Below are 18,061 nucleotides of genomic sequence, written 5' to 3' on the forward strand. Positions count from 1 at the left end.
CATCTATTCTGGGGAACAGAACAGCAGCATAGATGGGTGTGCACTGCTTTGGAGGGTAAACACACTGCTTGCTGAAGGTAACAACACTGCTGTGAAGGGTGGAGACAAAGCAGCGATCTGAAACTGGCGGCAGAAGTAAGGAATGAGGAGAAAAACAAACGCTACGCGAGCAGGAAGCCTCATTACGCAGCCATGGCCGCCCCACACAACGCTGCGACCCACCCGCCATTTTGCCTCGGCCCTGTCCCACCGGAAGGCCCACCCAGAAGGCGGGCCGGAAGTGCGCCCGCGAGCCCACGCGCGATCGGGCGCGGCGTGCGTGCAGACGTACGTGCGTGCGTCCGTGCGTGCGGGGCGGGGCGACGTGCCGTGCCCTACCCTGCCGGGAGGGGGAGGGCGCACGGGAGGAAGGAGGAAGCCGCCATCTTGGAGCGTCGAGTCGCCATAACAAGGCACCCAGTGGGAGCGAGAGGATTTTTTTTTTACCTGGGCGAGGGGGAGCGCGGCTGGTGGCGGTGAGGACGGGCCGGGGAGCCGGGGGGGGCGCGGCCCCGAGGGAGCGGGCGGGGTGGTCGCCGCCGGCCGGCCGGGCTTTGCGGCCTGCTGCGCGCCACGGGAGCGCCGAGGCCTGGCGGCGCCGAGAGCCCGCGATCGGGGTTGGGGGGCGGCGGGCCGCGCCGGGAGCGGTGGGACCGCGGGGCAGGAGCGTGAAGCGGAGCCTTGGCGGTGCTCATCGCCGGCCAGAGCGGTGCGGCCGCGGGTGGGGGCCGCTCCATTGTTCGCGGGCGGGAGGTACCGGTGTGGCGCAGCTGCCTGGAGCGGGCGGCGCTGGGCCCGCCGCGGGGCTCGGGGGCCGCGCCGCTCCGTACCGAGCCGGGGGCGGCATCGCGGTGCGGCCCGGGTCCGCCGGAGACAATGGGCGCCGCGGGGCCCCCGCGGGCGGATGGCGCGGCCGCTTTGTGCGGGGCCCGGCCGGCACGGCTCCGCCGAGGAGCGGGAACCTGCGCTCCACAACGGGACCGAATGGGGCTGGGGGGCGGCCGGCGGGTTACGGCCCGAAGGGAAAGTTGTTGTACGGGACCGTTTGTGAAATGGTGGCGCTTCTTGGCGAGGAGTGCGGTGATTCGCTGCGCTTGGTGAGGTGTTGGTCTCTCCTTTGCGTCCTTTTAAAGCATAGGGAGTTTAAGGGAGCGAGAGGTTCTCTGTGCTGCGAATCTTTGAGGAATAGCTGCTGTTTGGATTGCTTCCCTGGTTCTCATAGTTCTTAGCAAGTTAACGGGAAGGAGAGTTCTCTTTTCAAAGAGAGTCTGGAACTGTTTCTAGGCAGGAAAAACACCCGATTTTCAACTTTCCCTGTGAAATGATAACTGATGCGTATGGAACTAGCTGGGCATTGTGAGTTTGCATTCCTTTTCCAGTCCCTTGAAATGCTCTCTGATACACCTCTTATTCTCCAAAGAAATGCTTGTGGGGGGGGAGGGGGACAAGCAGATTTTCCTTTGCATTTTCTGTCTGTAACGTCAAACTGTCCCGGCCTGCAGCACCACTTTCTGTTCCTCTGGAAGGTTTTGAACTAAAAGTATATTGGATCCTTCAGTGTGTTGTAAGGAGCTATCAGTCCCTGGGCCATGCTTGTTTTCTGTGTGTAAGGTGCAGACTTTGTGCCATCTCTGTGGTTTTGACAAATAACAATGTCAGAGTTAAGTCATCGTGTACCAAATGGTGCCTCAGAATCATGGAGCAGTTCAGGTTGGAGACCTTTGAAGACAATCTACTTCCAACTCCCGAGTGCAGTTTGTGCTGACAGCTGGAAGATAACGTCACGCAGAACGCGTGAGCAGGCAGTTAGATACTTGCTATAAATGTATTTTACCAACTGCTTCATTTAGGCATGGTTGCTTAGATTCAGTGAGAAGCTACTGTCTTTTCAGCTTGATGATACCATGGGCTTCCCTGTTTCAAATGGTGCTAAATCTGGACCCAATTAAAAAGGTTGGTGAATAAGCTGTCAGAACATCAGAGACGGAGGAAGTTGGTCGAGGGTTTTCTTTTTTTATTCTTAAAGATCATTTCAGTTTCGCTTTTTATGTGAAAAGGGCATTTGGAGTCGAATGTTTCTTTAGGCCTGACAATAATGTCCTTTTGATGCTGTCATTTTGCTGTGTGTCAGAGGCTTGTGCCTAACATTGTTGCTTAGAATGGTGGTTTTTCTGTGTCCCAGCAGTACAGGAACTTGAAGAACAGGCGAAGCACTTGAGATCATTTGTGCCTAGATAGTATTTTCAAGCGGTTGCAGCGAGGCAACTGAAAGCACAGCTGTTTACAGAATCATCTTTAGTGACCTCAGCTCAGCTTCACAGCGGGGGGGGGAAAAAGGTCTGATATGTGTCTAATTGTGCTGAGGAAACAGAAAAGCAATAACCGAGTTGTGTGCTGCCTGCAAAGAGGTGATGTTTGGATAATGTGCTGCTTTGTGGGCTGTTTGAGAATACAAAGTGGAGGATTTGTGTGTACAAAAGTCCGTGTATTAATTGTGATTGTCTGCTTCTCTTTCAGATTGAAGGAAGTGAATTCTGATCTAACTCAGCTTTGTTAGAGGGCTTTTTTTTTTTTAAAGAAAAAAAAAAAGTTGATCCACAGTGCATCAGAGCAAGTTACTACTTTACTTTTGAGTGACTTACAGGTGCTTGCCTGCATTGCAATAAAGGACTCATATATTGAGCAAGACTTATTTATCTCTTCATTTTGGAGAGTCTAATAAACTGTTATTACAGTTTCTGTACTGACTTTCAAAGTTTTGAAGTCTAAAAAGACATCTTTAAACATAGAAACATGAGCACGGCCAGAACAGAGAACCCTGTTATAATGGGTCTATCCAGTCAGAACGGGCAGTTGAGAGGCCCTGTGAAACCCAGCGGGGGCCCAGGAGGTGGAGGCACACAGACTCAGCAACAGATGAACCAGCTGAAAAATGCCAACACAATTAACAATGGCACCCAACAGCAAGCACAGAGTATGACCACCACTATTAAGTAAGTATTCGTATCGAGTGCCTTAAGAGTAATGCTTAAATGGTATCTGTAGGAAAGCCTCCTTGGGTACTTGCTTTTATAAAGTTTGCTTCTGTTTTATGACGTTGATGACAGAATTGTCCTGGAATGTGCGTTATGAAAAGAAAGCTGTATTTCCAGGTGTGAGCTTCTCTCTGACGTTTACCTTTGCAGTTTATTTGTTGTGAAAATTGAACTTGATGCTTTGCTTTTTCAGTACATGTAGCTGCTTGTCAGTGGTAGCCCACTGAGCAGCAGCATCCTGTTTTCTTTGCTCATTTTAAGTGGTGTGGGAAGGAACAGAAATGTAAGACAAAGGAGGAAACACAGCCTAATCTTAGTCCAGTTTTGCTTGCTTTGGGGTTAGTTGTTGCAGATCTCTTTTGTGGTGAGAAACTCCTTCCAGTCAGTTCTCTTTTGTCATTGAACTTAAATGGTGGTGTGTGCACTCCCTGGTGCAACACTCCAGTTTCAATTAGTCAGAGCCTAAGCCAGGACATGGTGGTACATTTATGACACTTGTCTGTCTCTCTTCTCCCACCAAACTGCTTTTGGAAGTGTGCTAATAATACATACTGGTTGGAAATTATCTCAGACCTGTGAGACTTGAATGTTACGATAGCAGGTCACTTTTTTCCTCCCATAGTTGCCACTGCACCCAAGCAACATGAATTTGTTTCCCTGCCTGAGAGAATACCTAATGGAATGCTCTGGCTCTTACTGTTTGCTTAACACATTTTCAGCTGTGGTGTTTTTAAACTTGGTTACTACCAATAGAACTCATCAGAACTTACTCCTAATTGGGACTGGGGAGGAGGAGAACTTGTTTTCTTCTGTATGGGGTCTTTTCAGAGAGGAAGAGTATCTGAATCTCACTGAGAGTCAAACGGAGGATGTGTTTACTTAGTTTTCTCCCCAGAAATATTTTCATCTTATATTACTCATGGATATAAAATAGACAGTTCCTGGACACAGAAATGTGGGTCTCTATTATTATTATTATTTTTAGCACCAGTAGTAAAATATACCTGTGTGGATTTATTACTTATTTCTTTAACATCACAGCGTCAGTGCTTGGTTTGAAATCTGTGTTCCAGTGGACTGATTCAGTGACCCAACAGTGGGACTTGAATCATTCCAGGATAAAGATCTCCCAAGTTTGCTTTGCACTTGGCAGGCTGCTCAGTGCCTTTGTTTACCATTTCCTGCCTGTTGCATCCCACTTTGCTCAGAAAAGATTTGAGCTTGTACCTGTAGGTGCTTATAGCTGAAAATATGACATGTTAATCACTTGCCAAGAAAATCAGAATGCAAAATAAAAGTATTAAACCAGCCTTTGTTTTTGTTTGTTTTGCTGTAGACCTGGCGATGACTGGAAGAAGACTTTAAAACTCCCTCCAAAGGATTTGAGAATCAAAACTTCTGTAAGGATTCTTGAATTGTAGGAATGGAAGTTGTGGGAGAAGCTGCAGTGAAAAAAATCATATAAGATTCAAAGCCATTTAAGCTTTTGCTCAGCTGTTTTAAATGAGGGATTGCTTTGTAAAATTAGTTCTCTTAAAATTACTTGGGAGAGATGCTTCTCTTGTGAAGCTCAATAACACTGTTTAATGTGTTTCTTACTTTCTTATTACTGTTGCAGCTTGGGTCCAATGTCTTCTGCACGGCAGAAATCAAAGATGTCTGTGTATATTCACAGGATTGTGTTTGGTTTTTGGAAAATTAATGTTTACTTCTCCACTTTATGATATTGCATTGATAAGTGAGAACTCCTGTCTAGTAATGGAACATGCTTTCTGATCTTCCTGCATAAGCAGCCTCTCCTTGGGTCTGACTGATGCTTGGCTGTGGGTTGTATGACCTAATCTTATGGATGTGCTTTTTCTGATTATCCAGGACGTGACCTCCACAAAAGGAAATGAGTTTGAAGATTACTGTTTGAAACGGGAGTTGCTGATGGGAATTTTTGAAATGGGCTGGGAAAAGCCATCTCCTATTCAGGTTGTTAAAATAAACAGACTAGTTATAAGCAGCAGTTTAATTATCATGAACTCACTGATATTACCTGTGTTTAAATGGTGAACACTTGTGTTGTGGCTTGGGGAAACTGGGGATTTGAACAGCAGGATTTTGTGACTGTTTGTAGAAAGGAAGAAATACTGTTGTCCAAGTAAATCATAGCTGTTGGCTGATGAAGAGATTGGGATGGACTGAGATTTTAGAGAAACTAACTTTGATTTTCCTTTTCACTGTGGAGGCATCAATGTGTTCCTCTCATTCAGTAGCATCAGTAGCCATGGCAGTCACAGTGGGAACAGGGCTGTTCTCATACATTTCCTGGAAAACTTTGATTTGCTGTAGGTTGCATGTCTGTAGTTGTTATAGAGGTATCTCTGAGGTGTTATCACCCATTCTTGGCTTTTTTAATCATACACATCTGGAAGGAGTCATAACAGGGGTTACAGGAGAGAGATTAATGCGTTAGTAAGTTTACTTTTCTGTCCCTTCCTCTTACTTTTAAGAGTTGTTTTACGAGTAACAGTTGACATGTGTGAAATTGCTGGGGAGGCAAGGTAGTGTTAGTTTTATTTTTAATTGTTGTTTAGAGAGTTTTCATTGACAACTGGGACACTTTATCTCCGTAAGGAATGGAGGAAGCTATGGCTTATTTCTTTGAAGTAGATTCTAACACATCACCTTTTCCAAATGAAAAGAATGTAGGTATTTGGGTTGTTAGGATGTTCCTGCAAAGGAAAGCAAACTGAAGAGTACATGTGGCCTCTCTGAATGGGTGAAGTCTCAAAACTAGCAGGCTTCCCTTTTGTAAAGTCTATCACAGAAGCATGCAGGTTTGAAGTTACGTGGGCTGATGCATTTCCAGCATTAAGAGATGTGTGTCTTTTTCTGTTGGAGGAGTTTCTGTCTGTCACTGTCTCCTCAATTTTTTTTCTGATTTTTTTTTTTTTTTTTTTTTTGTAAATTACTTTTTGCTGATAAATCACTATGGGTTTACCATGCCTGCAGCACCCAGTATTGGGCAGGTTAAGAACTTTATTTGGGATACTGGGAGCAGAAGTGTTGTATTGTGTTGGAGAACTCTTTGCTGATCGATTTAACTCCTTCCATCTGTGAGAGCACAATACACGCAGGATATTCTGTTCACAGAATAAATGTGTAATGTTGTATTGTTAGTGAGGAGACATATATTTTGCTAATCTTTTTAGTGAGCCTAGCTGGTGATTGTTCATGCATTGACTGTCATTTCAGGAGGAGAGCATCCCCATTGCTTTGTCTGGTAGGGATATCTTGGCTAGAGCGAAAAATGGAACAGGCAAGAGTGGAGCCTACCTCATTCCCTTACTTGAACGGCTAGACTTAAAGAAGGACAACATACAAGGTCAGTTGGAATGGGTCTGCCTTAGCTGCATCCAGGTGGTGGTATTATTGCTCACTGTCTAGGCTTGAATCTAAAGCTGGTTGATAAAATGCAGTGATGTAGGTTGTCTGCTCATAGGGTGGAGGAATGGGGAATAGTGGAGGGAAGGTGGAACTTTAAAAGTTGCACGTTTCCCTTCAGGAACTTGAATTGGAAGGTATCTTCCAGACTTTACTTTCTTGCCCCAGAGAGCAGATCAGGAGTGATAAACGTGTGGTGGCTGGGAGAGCTGTGTGGAGCGAATGTGAGGGGATGTGTGTGGCATTTATCTTGTTTTAAGCAGCTTTTAGGATTTCTATAGGTACCTATCAGGATATTTGTAGTGGAACTGCAAAACTTTGAAATATGGCTTTTGTGAAGCTTCTGTGTTCTACAGGGAAGTATTTAAGACTGTGTGTTAATAGTAATTCATGCTGATACTTTTAACTTTCAGCAATGGTGATTGTTCCCACCCGTGAACTAGCCCTGCAGGTCAGTCAAATCTGTATCCAAGTCAGCAAACACATGGGAGGTGCCAAAGTGATGGCAACAACAGGAGGAACCAATTTACGAGATGACATAATGAGGCTTGATGATACAGGTTGGAGCACTTTGTTGCATTACAGTTACTGTTTATTTGGGGCTTTTATCCTGGGTGGGAGAATTTCTACTTTTCTCTTTTGCCTGTGCTACTGTTTGCTTGTTAGAAAATAGTTTGCAGTGTGTCCTTGTCACTGTATGTGGTTATTCTCTTAAAGGCTTGGTATAAGACATGTCTCTGAAGGCAAGAAACACTGCCTGAGTTGCTTTAACTTTTTTTGCTCTTCTCACTCCACAGTGCATGTGGTGATAGCTACCCCTGGAAGAATTCTCGATCTCATCAAGAAAGGAGTAGCAAAAGTTGAGCATGTCCAGATGATAGTATTGGATGAGGCAAGTAGCTCATGTTAAAACATTTTTCACTTTAACTTGTTAAAGCAGTGATGTGTCTCAGCCAGCCACCTCATTATGCACATCAACAAATAGTTTTGCTTGAGGATATCAAGGTTATAGCTAAATCATTGCTTGGTGTTTTGAGAAGGTATTTTGGCAGAAATTTTCTGGATGTGAATTTTTTTAGGAATGCAACCTAGGAAGGTTTTGACTTCTGTTGACTTTTTTGTTGCTGTGCAACAGATTAACAGGCACTTCTGAATGGAGGGAATGCATTTTGTTTAGTTTTGGTGTGTAACAAATGAGTGGTGCTTACCACAAGTTCATATAAACTGATTTATGAACATCTGAGAGATTACAGGCAGAAGTAAGAAGGTTGAGAAAATAATCCTATGACAACTCTTGGCTTCTATTTATTTTTCTTTAATTTGATTCTGTTTTGAAAACAGTTTTGAAAACCAGGAAATGTAAACTTCCTTTAAGTGGTGAATCCTGTTTCCAGCAGCTAAATCAAATAACTTTTAGAGTGTAGTATTGCTCCAAAGGGAGTGAAGCTGGAGAGGAGACTATTCCTGGTGGTATTTTCTTTCTGCAGTGTAACACTACCAGAAGACTGGGAGCCCATCCCTTCTCTTTAATGTCTTGTTTTGTACTTGTGTTGTTACAGGCAGATAAGTTGCTGTCTCAAGATTTTGTTCAAATAATGGAAGACATTATTCTCACGCTACCTAAAAACAGACAGATTTTGCTCTACTCAGCCACTTTCCCTCTGAGTGTACAGAAGTTCATGGTGAGTGTTGGAATCTTGTACTTATGATTGTGACATTGTGCATAGGGTACACAAGTGAGTGGTGCTTTTATTTATGCACTCATGCTTTCTTGGTTTAATATATCAGCCTAAATATGGGATAGAAGGTAATTGCTTTCGTGTGGTCTGATGCCTTGGATTTATAAGTAATCTTTTATAAACTTTCTTGAAATTTTACCTGCCCTTTCTCATGACAGATACAGGGTGGCTGGTAGCGCATTCATGCTTTGCAGAAATTTAAGTGTGCCAGAGGACAGGATGTCTTCATGCTGTTTTGCATGTAGATACACCTGCTTTATTTTTCTTTGTGTTTCAGAATTCCCATTTGCAGAAACCCTATGAGATTAACCTGATGGAGGAGCTGACCTTGAAGGGAGTTACCCAGTACTATGCCTATGTAACTGAGCGTCAGAAGGTTCACTGCCTCAATACGCTGTTTTCCAGGGTAAGTGATAGAGATAAGAGCCTACAAAAGCACTTTTCCACTTCAAAATAAATAAAATAGTAAGATTTAGGATGACAGGTTTTTCCATGACAAAATGTACTAATGATGCTGTGAACTAGAGTTAAAAATAATTCTTGTCCTGCACTTTTGTGGTACAGAACCTTGCAGTTTTTTTTTTTCCCTGTTGTTCAGAAATATGTTATGAATTGATTGCAGCACCTGTTTTCTCTTCCTGAAGGGGATTTAGATGCATGCGTTAGATTTGCTGTGAAAATTCTGTATTTACTGAACACTCTGATTATATTTCCAGCTCCAGATCAACCAGTCGATCATTTTCTGCAACTCCTCTCAACGGGTTGAATTGCTAGCCAAAAAGATCTCCCAGCTGGGCTATTCCTGCTTCTATATCCATGCTAAAATGAGGCAGGTAAGTACAAAGTTACAGCAGTTGCTGTCTGGTTTCTTCTCAGCTCTGCTGCAGAACTGAACAAATTCTTAGGCTTGTTTTAAATTTACGTGTGCTGTGAATATGTATTTTGCTTTGGTTCCACTTTGTGTCCAGACTTTTTTTCTACTCTTTCCAAACTGATCAGTTGGTATTTAGGAATGCAAACAGAACAGTACTCAGCCAGTGTGAGCTCACAGCATGACTTGGCAAGGAACACATCTTGCTCCATGGCTGTAGGGGAATCTGAGAAGTCAGGGAGACAGCTTTGATCAGAGCTCTCATTGAAAGTACCAGCTACTCCTGCATAGCAGTTTTGCACCCGTGGCCTTGCTGTAAACATGAAAAATAGCAATGTGGCTTTGGTGCACAGGGATTTATGTTACTTGTAGGGTAGCTCATGTCCTCAAGCTTCACACTGTAGCTTTCCTTGTAAGCCAGTGAACTTGGAGGCACTGACAAGAGGTTGAAGTGATGCGTGGAAGGCGGTAGGACTTTGAAATATCTTACATTTTGTATGTAAGCTAGAACAAATTAAAATGGCAGCTTTAATGGACACGTGGCTGTTCATTGGACTGACAATACGAACCTTTGCTGGGCTATACATAGAGCAGTAATTTAAGCAGAATTGGAGCTGATGTCAGTGTTGAGAACACAGGTGTGCAGATGGATTGCTTGAGACCTGATTTTTGTTTCTCTCATTTTTGTCTTTGTCAAAAAAAAGAAAGGAGGTTTGGTTGTTTGAGTGGGACACTGCAACTTGTTCATTCCACTCTCTTTAAAATTGAAACTGCTTATGAATCTTTGTGTAGTCTAAAGTGGCTTGTTAGTGAGAGAAGAGTCTGTGCAGGCACTTGGCTCATACCATCACTGATAAAGTGGTGGAAAATACTCTGCAGTGGAAAATGGAGTTACTTCAAGTTTTAAAGGAAGGGTGTTTCCAGATTTTATGTCAATGCTCACGAATGTATTTTTAGGATGTAAGATATTAATATACAGCATTTGGCATGGGGCTAGGAGAGATGATAGTCAAAACACTGGCAATGAAAATAGGCCTTGGGAACAAAAAAAGTTTTGGTATTAAGAAGTAGAACAAGGAGTTTAGGCTCAGCTGATATTTATGAAGGGGCAAGCGTGGGATTTGTGGTTGTAAATTGAGCACTCAGCTGAAAGTCATAACTGTTCTTTAATTAGTTTATTTATCTGTTTCCAGGAGCATCGCAACCGCGTGTTCCACGATTTCCGAAATGGCTTATGCCGCAATCTTGTTTGCACTGGTAAGAGTTCCTATGCATTTCTGAAGGTTGTGATAGAATAGCCATTAGCCCAGGTGTAATTGATGAATTGCTTAGTGATAAAGCTAACCAACCTCCCCATTTAATACCAGCCCAGGCTGCCCAGGGCCCCACGCAACCTGGCCTTGAACACCTCCAGGGATGGGGCATCCACAGCCCGCATATCACTCTCAGAGTAAAGAACTTCTCCCTGACATCCAACTTAAATCTTCACTCCTTCATCTTAAATCCATTTCTCCTTGTCCTGCTATTATCTACCCTTTTAAAGAGTTGACTCCCCTCCTGTTTGTAGGCTCCCTTTAGGTCCTGGAAGGCTGTAGTCAGGTCCCCTTGCAGCCTTCTCCAGGCTGAACAAGCCCAGCTCCCTCAGCCTGTTGTCATAGGGGAGGTGCTGCAGCCCTCTGATCATCTCTGTGGCCTTCTCTGGACCCTCTTCAACAGTTCCCTGCCTTTCTTATATTGGAGGCTCCAGACCTGGATGCAGTACTGCAGATGGGGCCTCATGAGGGCAGAGCAGAGATGGACAATCATCTCCCTATCCCTGCTGGCCACCCCTCTGCTCATGGAGAGCCTGTAGGCATACTGGCTTTCTTTTTTTGGCAAACTGTGGTGGTGCAGCTTGCTAACAAATCCTTTCATTGTGATAATAATTTGTACTTCAGTTATGTTTTCTTTATGTTCTAACATGTGAGTGTTCTGTAAATTGTTGGATATGAAATAGAAGAACTGTAGGTAGAACTGTGGGTAGGATTATTGAATAATGATAAACTGATTCTTCATTGCTTCCCAAATGCTTTGCAGTTCTGATTGGTCTATATATGGCCTGAGTTGTATCTTGGCTGTGTTAGTAAAACTCACTTGAAATGAAACAGAGATAGTTTAGTTGATAGGACATTGCTCACATTTCAAGTCTGTTGTAAAATGCCAGTGTGTGCCTTATTTGATGAGATGCTTATATAAAGGTGAGCAGCTCAGAAATAGTGCAAAAACTGGCTTGGTATGAATTATTTTTTGACCTAGAACTGAAGATTTGATGTGTTTATCATTCTTTTTTTATTATGCTTTACATGGATAAAGAGCAGGAAGAGGCTGTAAGAGAATTTATGTCAAGTGTCTTGATACACAGAAAGAGCTTATCTTTAGAAACTAGTGCTAACCAACATTCACAAAGGCTAAATTTCCCAGCCCAGCATTAGGTTTCATGGAAGTTAACGTTCTTCATGACCTGGGTTGTCTTTCAGATCTGTTTACCCGAGGTATTGATATCCAAGCTGTGAATGTGGTGATAAACTTTGATTTTCCAAAGCTGGCAGAGACTTATCTCCATCGTATTGGCAGATCAGGTGAGAGGAAAAACATGTTTTAGGGACAGCTTTGCTGGTAATTGTAATATTCCTTATGCTTTGATTGGGTTCTGCTTTCTATCACTGTACTGATAATTATTTGGAACAGCTTTGTTTTTTTCTGATGTTTACTTACAGGGATGATGGCGTAGAATTTTCTTCACAAATACCTGAGTAAATGGCTGTGCTCTTTAAATGAGCCTGAAGGGCCTAGGCCAAAAATAAAAAGAAAATGAGGAAAAAAAGTACCTTTGGCTTTAATTTCATGAAACTTGCCAATGTTTATTGTTTGCAGTTTGGAAAGATTCTATATTGAAAACTTAATTTCCGTGTTTTTAAAGTGTAGTGGGTTTTGTTTGTTGTTCTGCATGTGCTCCAAGGTATGTTTCTGGTGCCTGGACAGCTTCTAGATACATCCCTGACAATGACAGTGAAGAGTGGAACTCTGTTTACCTCAAGTTCCGCACCGCAGTAGTGGAAGACTTTTACTTGGTAGTAGAAAGTCCTTACCAGATGTTGATGTGAAGCTTGCAGGGGTCCAGGTTGACTTTATAATCAGAAAGTGATGTTAATAACACCTGCAGAATCTGCAGGCTTTTCATTTCACCTCCTGTTACTCAATTTAAATTTCTTTTTTGAGGTCGCTTTGGACATCTTGGCCTGGCCATCAACTTGATCACCTACGATGATCGATTCAACCTGAAAAGTATTGAGGAGCAGTTGGGAACTGAAATAAAGCCCATACCAAGCAACATTGACAAGAGCCTTTACGTGGCAGAATATCACAGTGAACCTGTAGAAGATGAGAAACAGTAACCATGTGCGTATGTCCTGACTTGAGTAGTTGTGTTGGAATGTCATTGTGGGGGAAGAGGGGAAACTGATGTGCTGAAGAGTCATGGAATGTGAAAACAAAGGTTTGAAATAGGCTGTTAGAGGAGATGGGGGAGAATCCTGCTTGGAGACGGGATGGTTGTGAGCAGCCTAATGAGTTCTTTCTGTATTTCTTAGCTGAGAAGTAGGGGCAGAAAGTGAAGTGATTAGCAGGAAGGTGAAGAGTGAAAATAGGTCTCTTAAGAACATAGCACCAACAGAACAGCCTGTTCATCTCAGCAGCTGTATTCTATATTCCAGCCATAGGTGCCTCATATTTGTTTTGCATTCTTTGATTCATAGAACTTCTGCAAGTAAGCTGAGTAGGTAGCAGAGCTGTAATTCATCTTCATTGCCACTTGAGGTCTACATAGCATAAAAAGAAAATGAGGCTTCTCTGGCAAGGACTTTGGAAGTGTGACTTTTTGATTGCTGTCTGAGGGCAAAAAAAGGCTGAGTCAATTCACAATCCAAGGAAGCTGTTATTCTCACAGCAAATAGAGGGTGATGTTTCATCTGTTACTAGTTGAGATGCTACAGACCGTTTGGGTTGAAAGGAGTTCTGTAGTGCATCTTCTCTTAGAGATCATGAATTAAGAATTCTAATGAAGCTGCTGAAATTACTCTCAGTTAACAAAAAAATTGCCAAAGAAACAGTCTGTTAATTAAAATGAGAATTAAAGCAAAACCTGTATCTTTGGAATAACTCAAGGCTAGCCCCAGCCAGCTGGTCATGTCCAGGTGACTTGTGGCCTCTGCTTTGCTGGCTGAGTTTTCTCCGTGTTTTAAAATAAATAAAGCAAATCAAACTGAAGCTGGGCAAGGTTCTTGGGTGGCTTCCTTGGGGGGAGAGGTTGGGTCATAGTGGCACATCTGAGGGACAGTGGTCGAACTGCATCCAATGCCAGCGGCTTTTCTGGAGCTGCCCCACAGTCAGCATGATTCATTGCTTAGGTTCTGGTTTTGCACAGAGCTGACTTAATTGCAGGTGTTGTTATTTGTGTATTTATATATTCAGGCTTTGACTACATATGCCAGAAGGTGAAGCCCTTTGATCCACATCTGTGACACATCATTTCTCTGGGGATACCCTTCTCTTTGTGGGTTTTTCTTCGTCTTTTCATTTTGGAACTATGAAGACTAAAGAGCTCGGCCTTTTTTCTTTTCAAATTTGGCAGCAAGGAAGAAAGAAGATGAAAGGAGGAATGGCTTTTTGTTTTTCCACTCGTTTGCACTGTGTGCTGATTGAACATTAGTTGCACTAACTGCTGGTTTTAAATTGTTTTTTCTTTGGGTGGGAGGGGCAGCAAGGGAAGAAGAGAAACCCTGAAAAGAGAAGAATCTGAACACGAGCTTGTCTGCGATTTCAAATTCTCCAACCATCGACTGAGTGCATTTCAACTTCTCCCTGGTTACTCATCTGTTTTTTAAGCTAAAGAGCTTCTTACTTATTCGTGCAAAGTGCCTTATGCTATGAGACCATTCAGAACATCACCTTTCCGACACAGCCCGAGGAATCAACAGCCGTTTTTGGTTTCAGGTCAAAGTTCCCCTCTTTTCCCCCCTCTCTTCCTCTCCAAGTACTCAAGGCCAGGGCTGTGAGGTGAAACTTATTGGTAATACTACTTTGTCTTCAACTTTTTTCTTTTCTTTTCGTTTTTTTGTTCTTTAGTTGGAGGAGTTGATATGCATCTGCAGTTCACCCACACTGTAAATACCTGTATTTAAAACAAAACCAACTTAAAATCTGGGCTGATTAGGTGCAGCATCGTAGCTCCAGAAGGAAAGAGTAGCCTGTCATCTCTTGCAGGAGCCATAAGAAAATCCCTATGCTCTAGCAGAACACTAAAGACTGGTTACCATAAGTCTCCATTAGTAGTTCCAGCACTTGATACGTAGACTTGTTTCAGAGCTGTGGCCCTCTTTCCTCTGGTGCAGTGTGTCCCATAGAAAATCAGATGTGTATATTGTACAAACTTTGTAAATATTTTTTTTTCCTGTTTGGGTTCATATATAACTTTTTTTTTTTTTCTTTTTTTTTTATGAAGGTTGCTGGGGTTAAAGGGATGTGACTGATTATGGGAGCAGCTAAAGATGAGAGGGGCTCAGTTTTCTGCAACACTAAGCGATGAGAAATGCTCTGAGCTCCGAGCAGAGCAGGCCTCACTGTGTGTCAGGGTAGGTTTGCTCCGGTGTTAGCAGCGCTGTTGTACCACTCGTGTGGAAGAGATTATTTGCAAGGCTCTGAGGTCTCAGAAGTCTGTTGCTTAGCTTGTCGGAGATGCTCTTCTATTTCCCCCTTAGAAACTTCAGGAACTTTGCAAGCTCTGAAGGGTGCCGTGACCCGCGTTCTGCATGGCACCAGGGGGAGCCAGCGGGTGTCAGCGTTGCTGAGCAATATCTGCATAAGGTGTGGATTTGGGTTTAAAAGAAACCATAGGAAACCGAGACGCATAAATGGACAGTTCTGGAGCTCGATGGGAATGATTGATTTCCTGCAGCGTTGTGTATTTTCTGCCCAACACGACCTCAATACAGACTTCTGGTGAGCAGGGAAGGGCGAAGCCTGCCCTGTAAGTGTCAGGAGCTGCAGAAAGCTGCTTGCCACCTGCTCTGTTTAGGCACGAGTTGCTGTCTGTCACTCTGCGCTGTGTATTGCTGGAACACATTCTGGTCAAGCGGTGTTGCTTTAAATTGTGCCCCTCCCAACATGCTTGATGTTTGGCCTGATCTGCAGGCAAAAGGAGTGAGACAAATCAAACTGTAAACTTTAAAAATTCCCTTCTAGCCTGTTCAACAACAGCGTCAGGAGGCACCTGGACGAACGCAATCCCTTTTGCTCACTTACTGTGTATACCGATGCCGCACTCACACTATGCTTGCTTACTTTGAGGCAGGAATTAATGAATTGTCTTAATTTCTCCCTATTTTTTTTGACCCCTCCCACACTCTTTATTTTTTCCTTTTCTTCTGAGTATGTTTGGAACCAAAAGGCAGATTGAACCTGTCCTTTGCCTCGAGGAACACACACACCAAACCAGGTGCCTCCTGACAACAGCTTTACAAGATGATGGAAAGGGGGGTTTGTTTGGGGTTTATTTTTGTTTTCTGGTTATTTTTGTTTCTGGTCAGCAGTGACTCCGTAACTGTAGCAAATGCTGCACTAGAGTACAACAAACTCAAGAGCTTGGTCACAGGTAACTGTGAGCCGCACAGCTTACATTTGACTGGCAGGTACTAAATGTAAACAACTTTGGGGTGCTGGGAGGGGGGCGGGGGGTGGGAATTTGTGGGTGGTAACTTTGACCAAAAGTAAAACCTTGCTCTTGTACTGCAGCCAGCTTAGGATCTATTCCAGAGAGTCAGCAGAGGGATCGTTGTAGTGCAACAAAGACGTGGGAAATGTAAATAAAAGCTTTGTATCTTGCCAGGGCACACGCTTGGAACAAGAACAGGATAGAGGTGTTGAGTGAGGTGCGTGTGCTCTGCTTTGTGGGCAGGTGAGCCCGGTGCCATGCTCTGATGGTCCCTCTTGAAGCACAGAACTTTTAAATGGAAAGTATTACTATAAACTTGGCCTCTTGTTGAGGACTGGCACTTACCTGACCTGTCGGGGGCACCATTTGTAGGTGGCTTCCAGTAACGCAGGAAGCGGCCTATTCTTGGTGCTAATAGGCGATCTCTAACAGATGCGATCCAGCAAATGGAAAGATGCTCCAAACTGACTAGGGTAAGCCTAGGCTTTCTTTGTTTTTTCCCTTTGTTTTTTCTCCCCAGGATTAATTGCGTCTCAATCTTGGCTTCTAGAGATTCCTTGTGACACCCTGCTCTTGTTTAGCCACACGCCAGCCTTTACACTTATGCATTACTTGAAGCCGGTCTCTTTCAACAGAGGAGCCCTTGGGCCAAATGCTTCCTCTGACAAAGATGACACCAATATCAATATGAGCAATTCTGCATTTTTTTCCTCCCAGAAGTCCAAAACTCCTTGAATTGAGCTGAAATGGCTGCAGGGAGATTGACACCAACCTGCAGCCCCTTTATGCTATAGGCTGGCCTCAGGGTGTGCAGCTGCACAGTGCAGTTGCTGTGAGGGCTTTCCCTGCACGGGGGGTGGGGGGTGGGTTGGTCTTCAATAGGTGTTTTAATTTCCAGAATGAGATGGGAGCATCTTTCCTTTGCCCTCTGGGACTTGTTGTTGTTATTGTTGTGGGTAAGAACACGGAAGCTCGACATGAATTTGTTGTGGACACGTTGGTATCAAATCATCTCATTCTGATCTTGATTTTTTTGATTTCTTTTTTTTTTTTTACTTGGGTTGGGGGGGTTTGTCTGCTCCAAGGGTTTAGAAACGCTTCCCACGGCCAAAGATTGAAGTGATGGGAAGGGGAAGGCCTCGAGCCACAGCGTGTGGGCTGAGCTGCATCACAGCGGCCTTATCCTGCAGTGCTGCTGTGAAGGTTGGGCACAACAGGCGTTTCCAGTTGCTGTCAGCTTGCAGTCTCTAGTTGGAGTGGATGATAAATGAGGGCTCTGGAGCAAAGAGCGTGCGTCTGGCCTTCGTGGTGAGGCTGTGCTGAGCGTGTGGTGCTCAGCTCACTGCTGTGTAGCCGACGTGTCCATGTGGAAGCGTTTCTAAACCCTGCGCTAGACAAAGCAAGGGAAGGGGAAGGAGGGGTGGGGGGAGGGATGGGTTTATTAAGATACAGCCTTGCTGTATTTTAACCAATAATTCAAGGGAAGGGGTGGCAGGAGAAGAAAACAGTCCTTGTTCCCGTTACAGAATAAAACAGAAAAGGAACTTTATTTGAAGATTAAATGATTGCAGTCGAGGTGGGCTGTCGTCACCCACCGCTCCCTGGGCAAGAAGCTGAACGTTGCTGTTAATCAGTGAACAACGTGGACAAATCATTGCAAATGGGGGGTGGGGGGAGGAGGGGCAAATTGGCTTTCGGTTCAATTGGGTAATTGGCAAACTGTCCAGCGGAGCTGCGACTCGGTTGGGCTGTGTTTCTCTCTGATGTGTGTTTGTGTCACAGCACCGACTCGGGGAGTTGCACGAGTTCAGAGTGCAAAAATACGACATGGTAAAATCCTGATTTTTGTTGATTTAAACTCAATAAAAGCTCCCTGGATCACCAACACGCTCTCACGTCTTTCTTTTCAATGCTAAGCCCAAACCTTGCTGCCCTCCTGCCTTGCACACCAACCCCCCTGTGATGCACGACAGCAGCATCCAGCCTCCATCGTGCACAGAGGTCCCGTGGGCTGTTCTGGGTGCTGTGAATGAGCAACAGAACCAGAAGGTTTGGGAGGGACCAGAGGAGGAGATCAGCGAGTCTGACCTCCCTGCTGGAAGTCTTCAGTATGGGACACACTGCACACCTTCAGCCAACTCCATGGGGCTGGGCTGGGCTCCATGGGATCCCACAGGACCACCCCAAACCCTTCACC

General features: G+C 44.3%; 1 protein-coding gene across 1 annotated transcript; it reads left to right on the plus strand.

Moving 5' to 3' along the window:
* Positions 1–366: 366 nt before the first annotated feature.
* DDX6 (DEAD-box helicase 6) lies at positions 367–17,747 on the plus strand. Its single transcript, XM_072354858.1, has 14 exons — positions 367–515; positions 2,557–3,032; positions 4,411–4,474; positions 4,947–5,051; positions 6,318–6,447; positions 6,920–7,066; positions 7,304–7,402; positions 8,070–8,188; positions 8,523–8,651; positions 8,962–9,078; positions 10,310–10,373; positions 11,633–11,734; positions 12,375–12,554; positions 13,626–17,747. Exons 2-13 carry the CDS (start codon positions 2,833–2,835, stop codon positions 12,548–12,550), a joined length of 1,452 nt encoding a protein of 483 aa, XP_072210959.1. The 5' UTR covers positions 367–515; positions 2,557–2,832; the 3' UTR covers positions 12,551–12,554; positions 13,626–17,747.
* The last annotated feature ends 314 nt before the right edge of the window (positions 17,748–18,061 follow it).

The sequence above is a fragment of the Excalfactoria chinensis genome, chromosome 21 (genome assembly GCF_039878825.1).
Source record: "Excalfactoria chinensis isolate bCotChi1 chromosome 21, bCotChi1.hap2, whole genome shotgun sequence".
Classification (NCBI taxonomy): Eukaryota; Metazoa; Chordata; class Aves; order Galliformes; family Phasianidae; genus Excalfactoria; species Excalfactoria chinensis.

What these genes read in the sequence shown, in the direction of transcription:
- DDX6 (XM_072354858.1), top strand. Translation starts at nt 2,833, where the DNA reads ATGAGCACGGCCAGAACAGAGAACCCTGTTATAATGGGTCTATCCAGT. An exon ending in ATTTGAGAATCAAAACTTCT is followed by an intron (nt 4,475 to 4,946) that starts GTAAGGATTCTT and finishes CTGATTATCCAG; the next exon opens with GACGTGACCTCCACAAAAGG. An exon ending in TCCATGCTAAAATGAGGCAG is followed by an intron (nt 9,079 to 10,309) that starts GTAAGTACAAAG and finishes ATCTGTTTCCAG; the next exon opens with GAGCATCGCAACCGCGTGTT.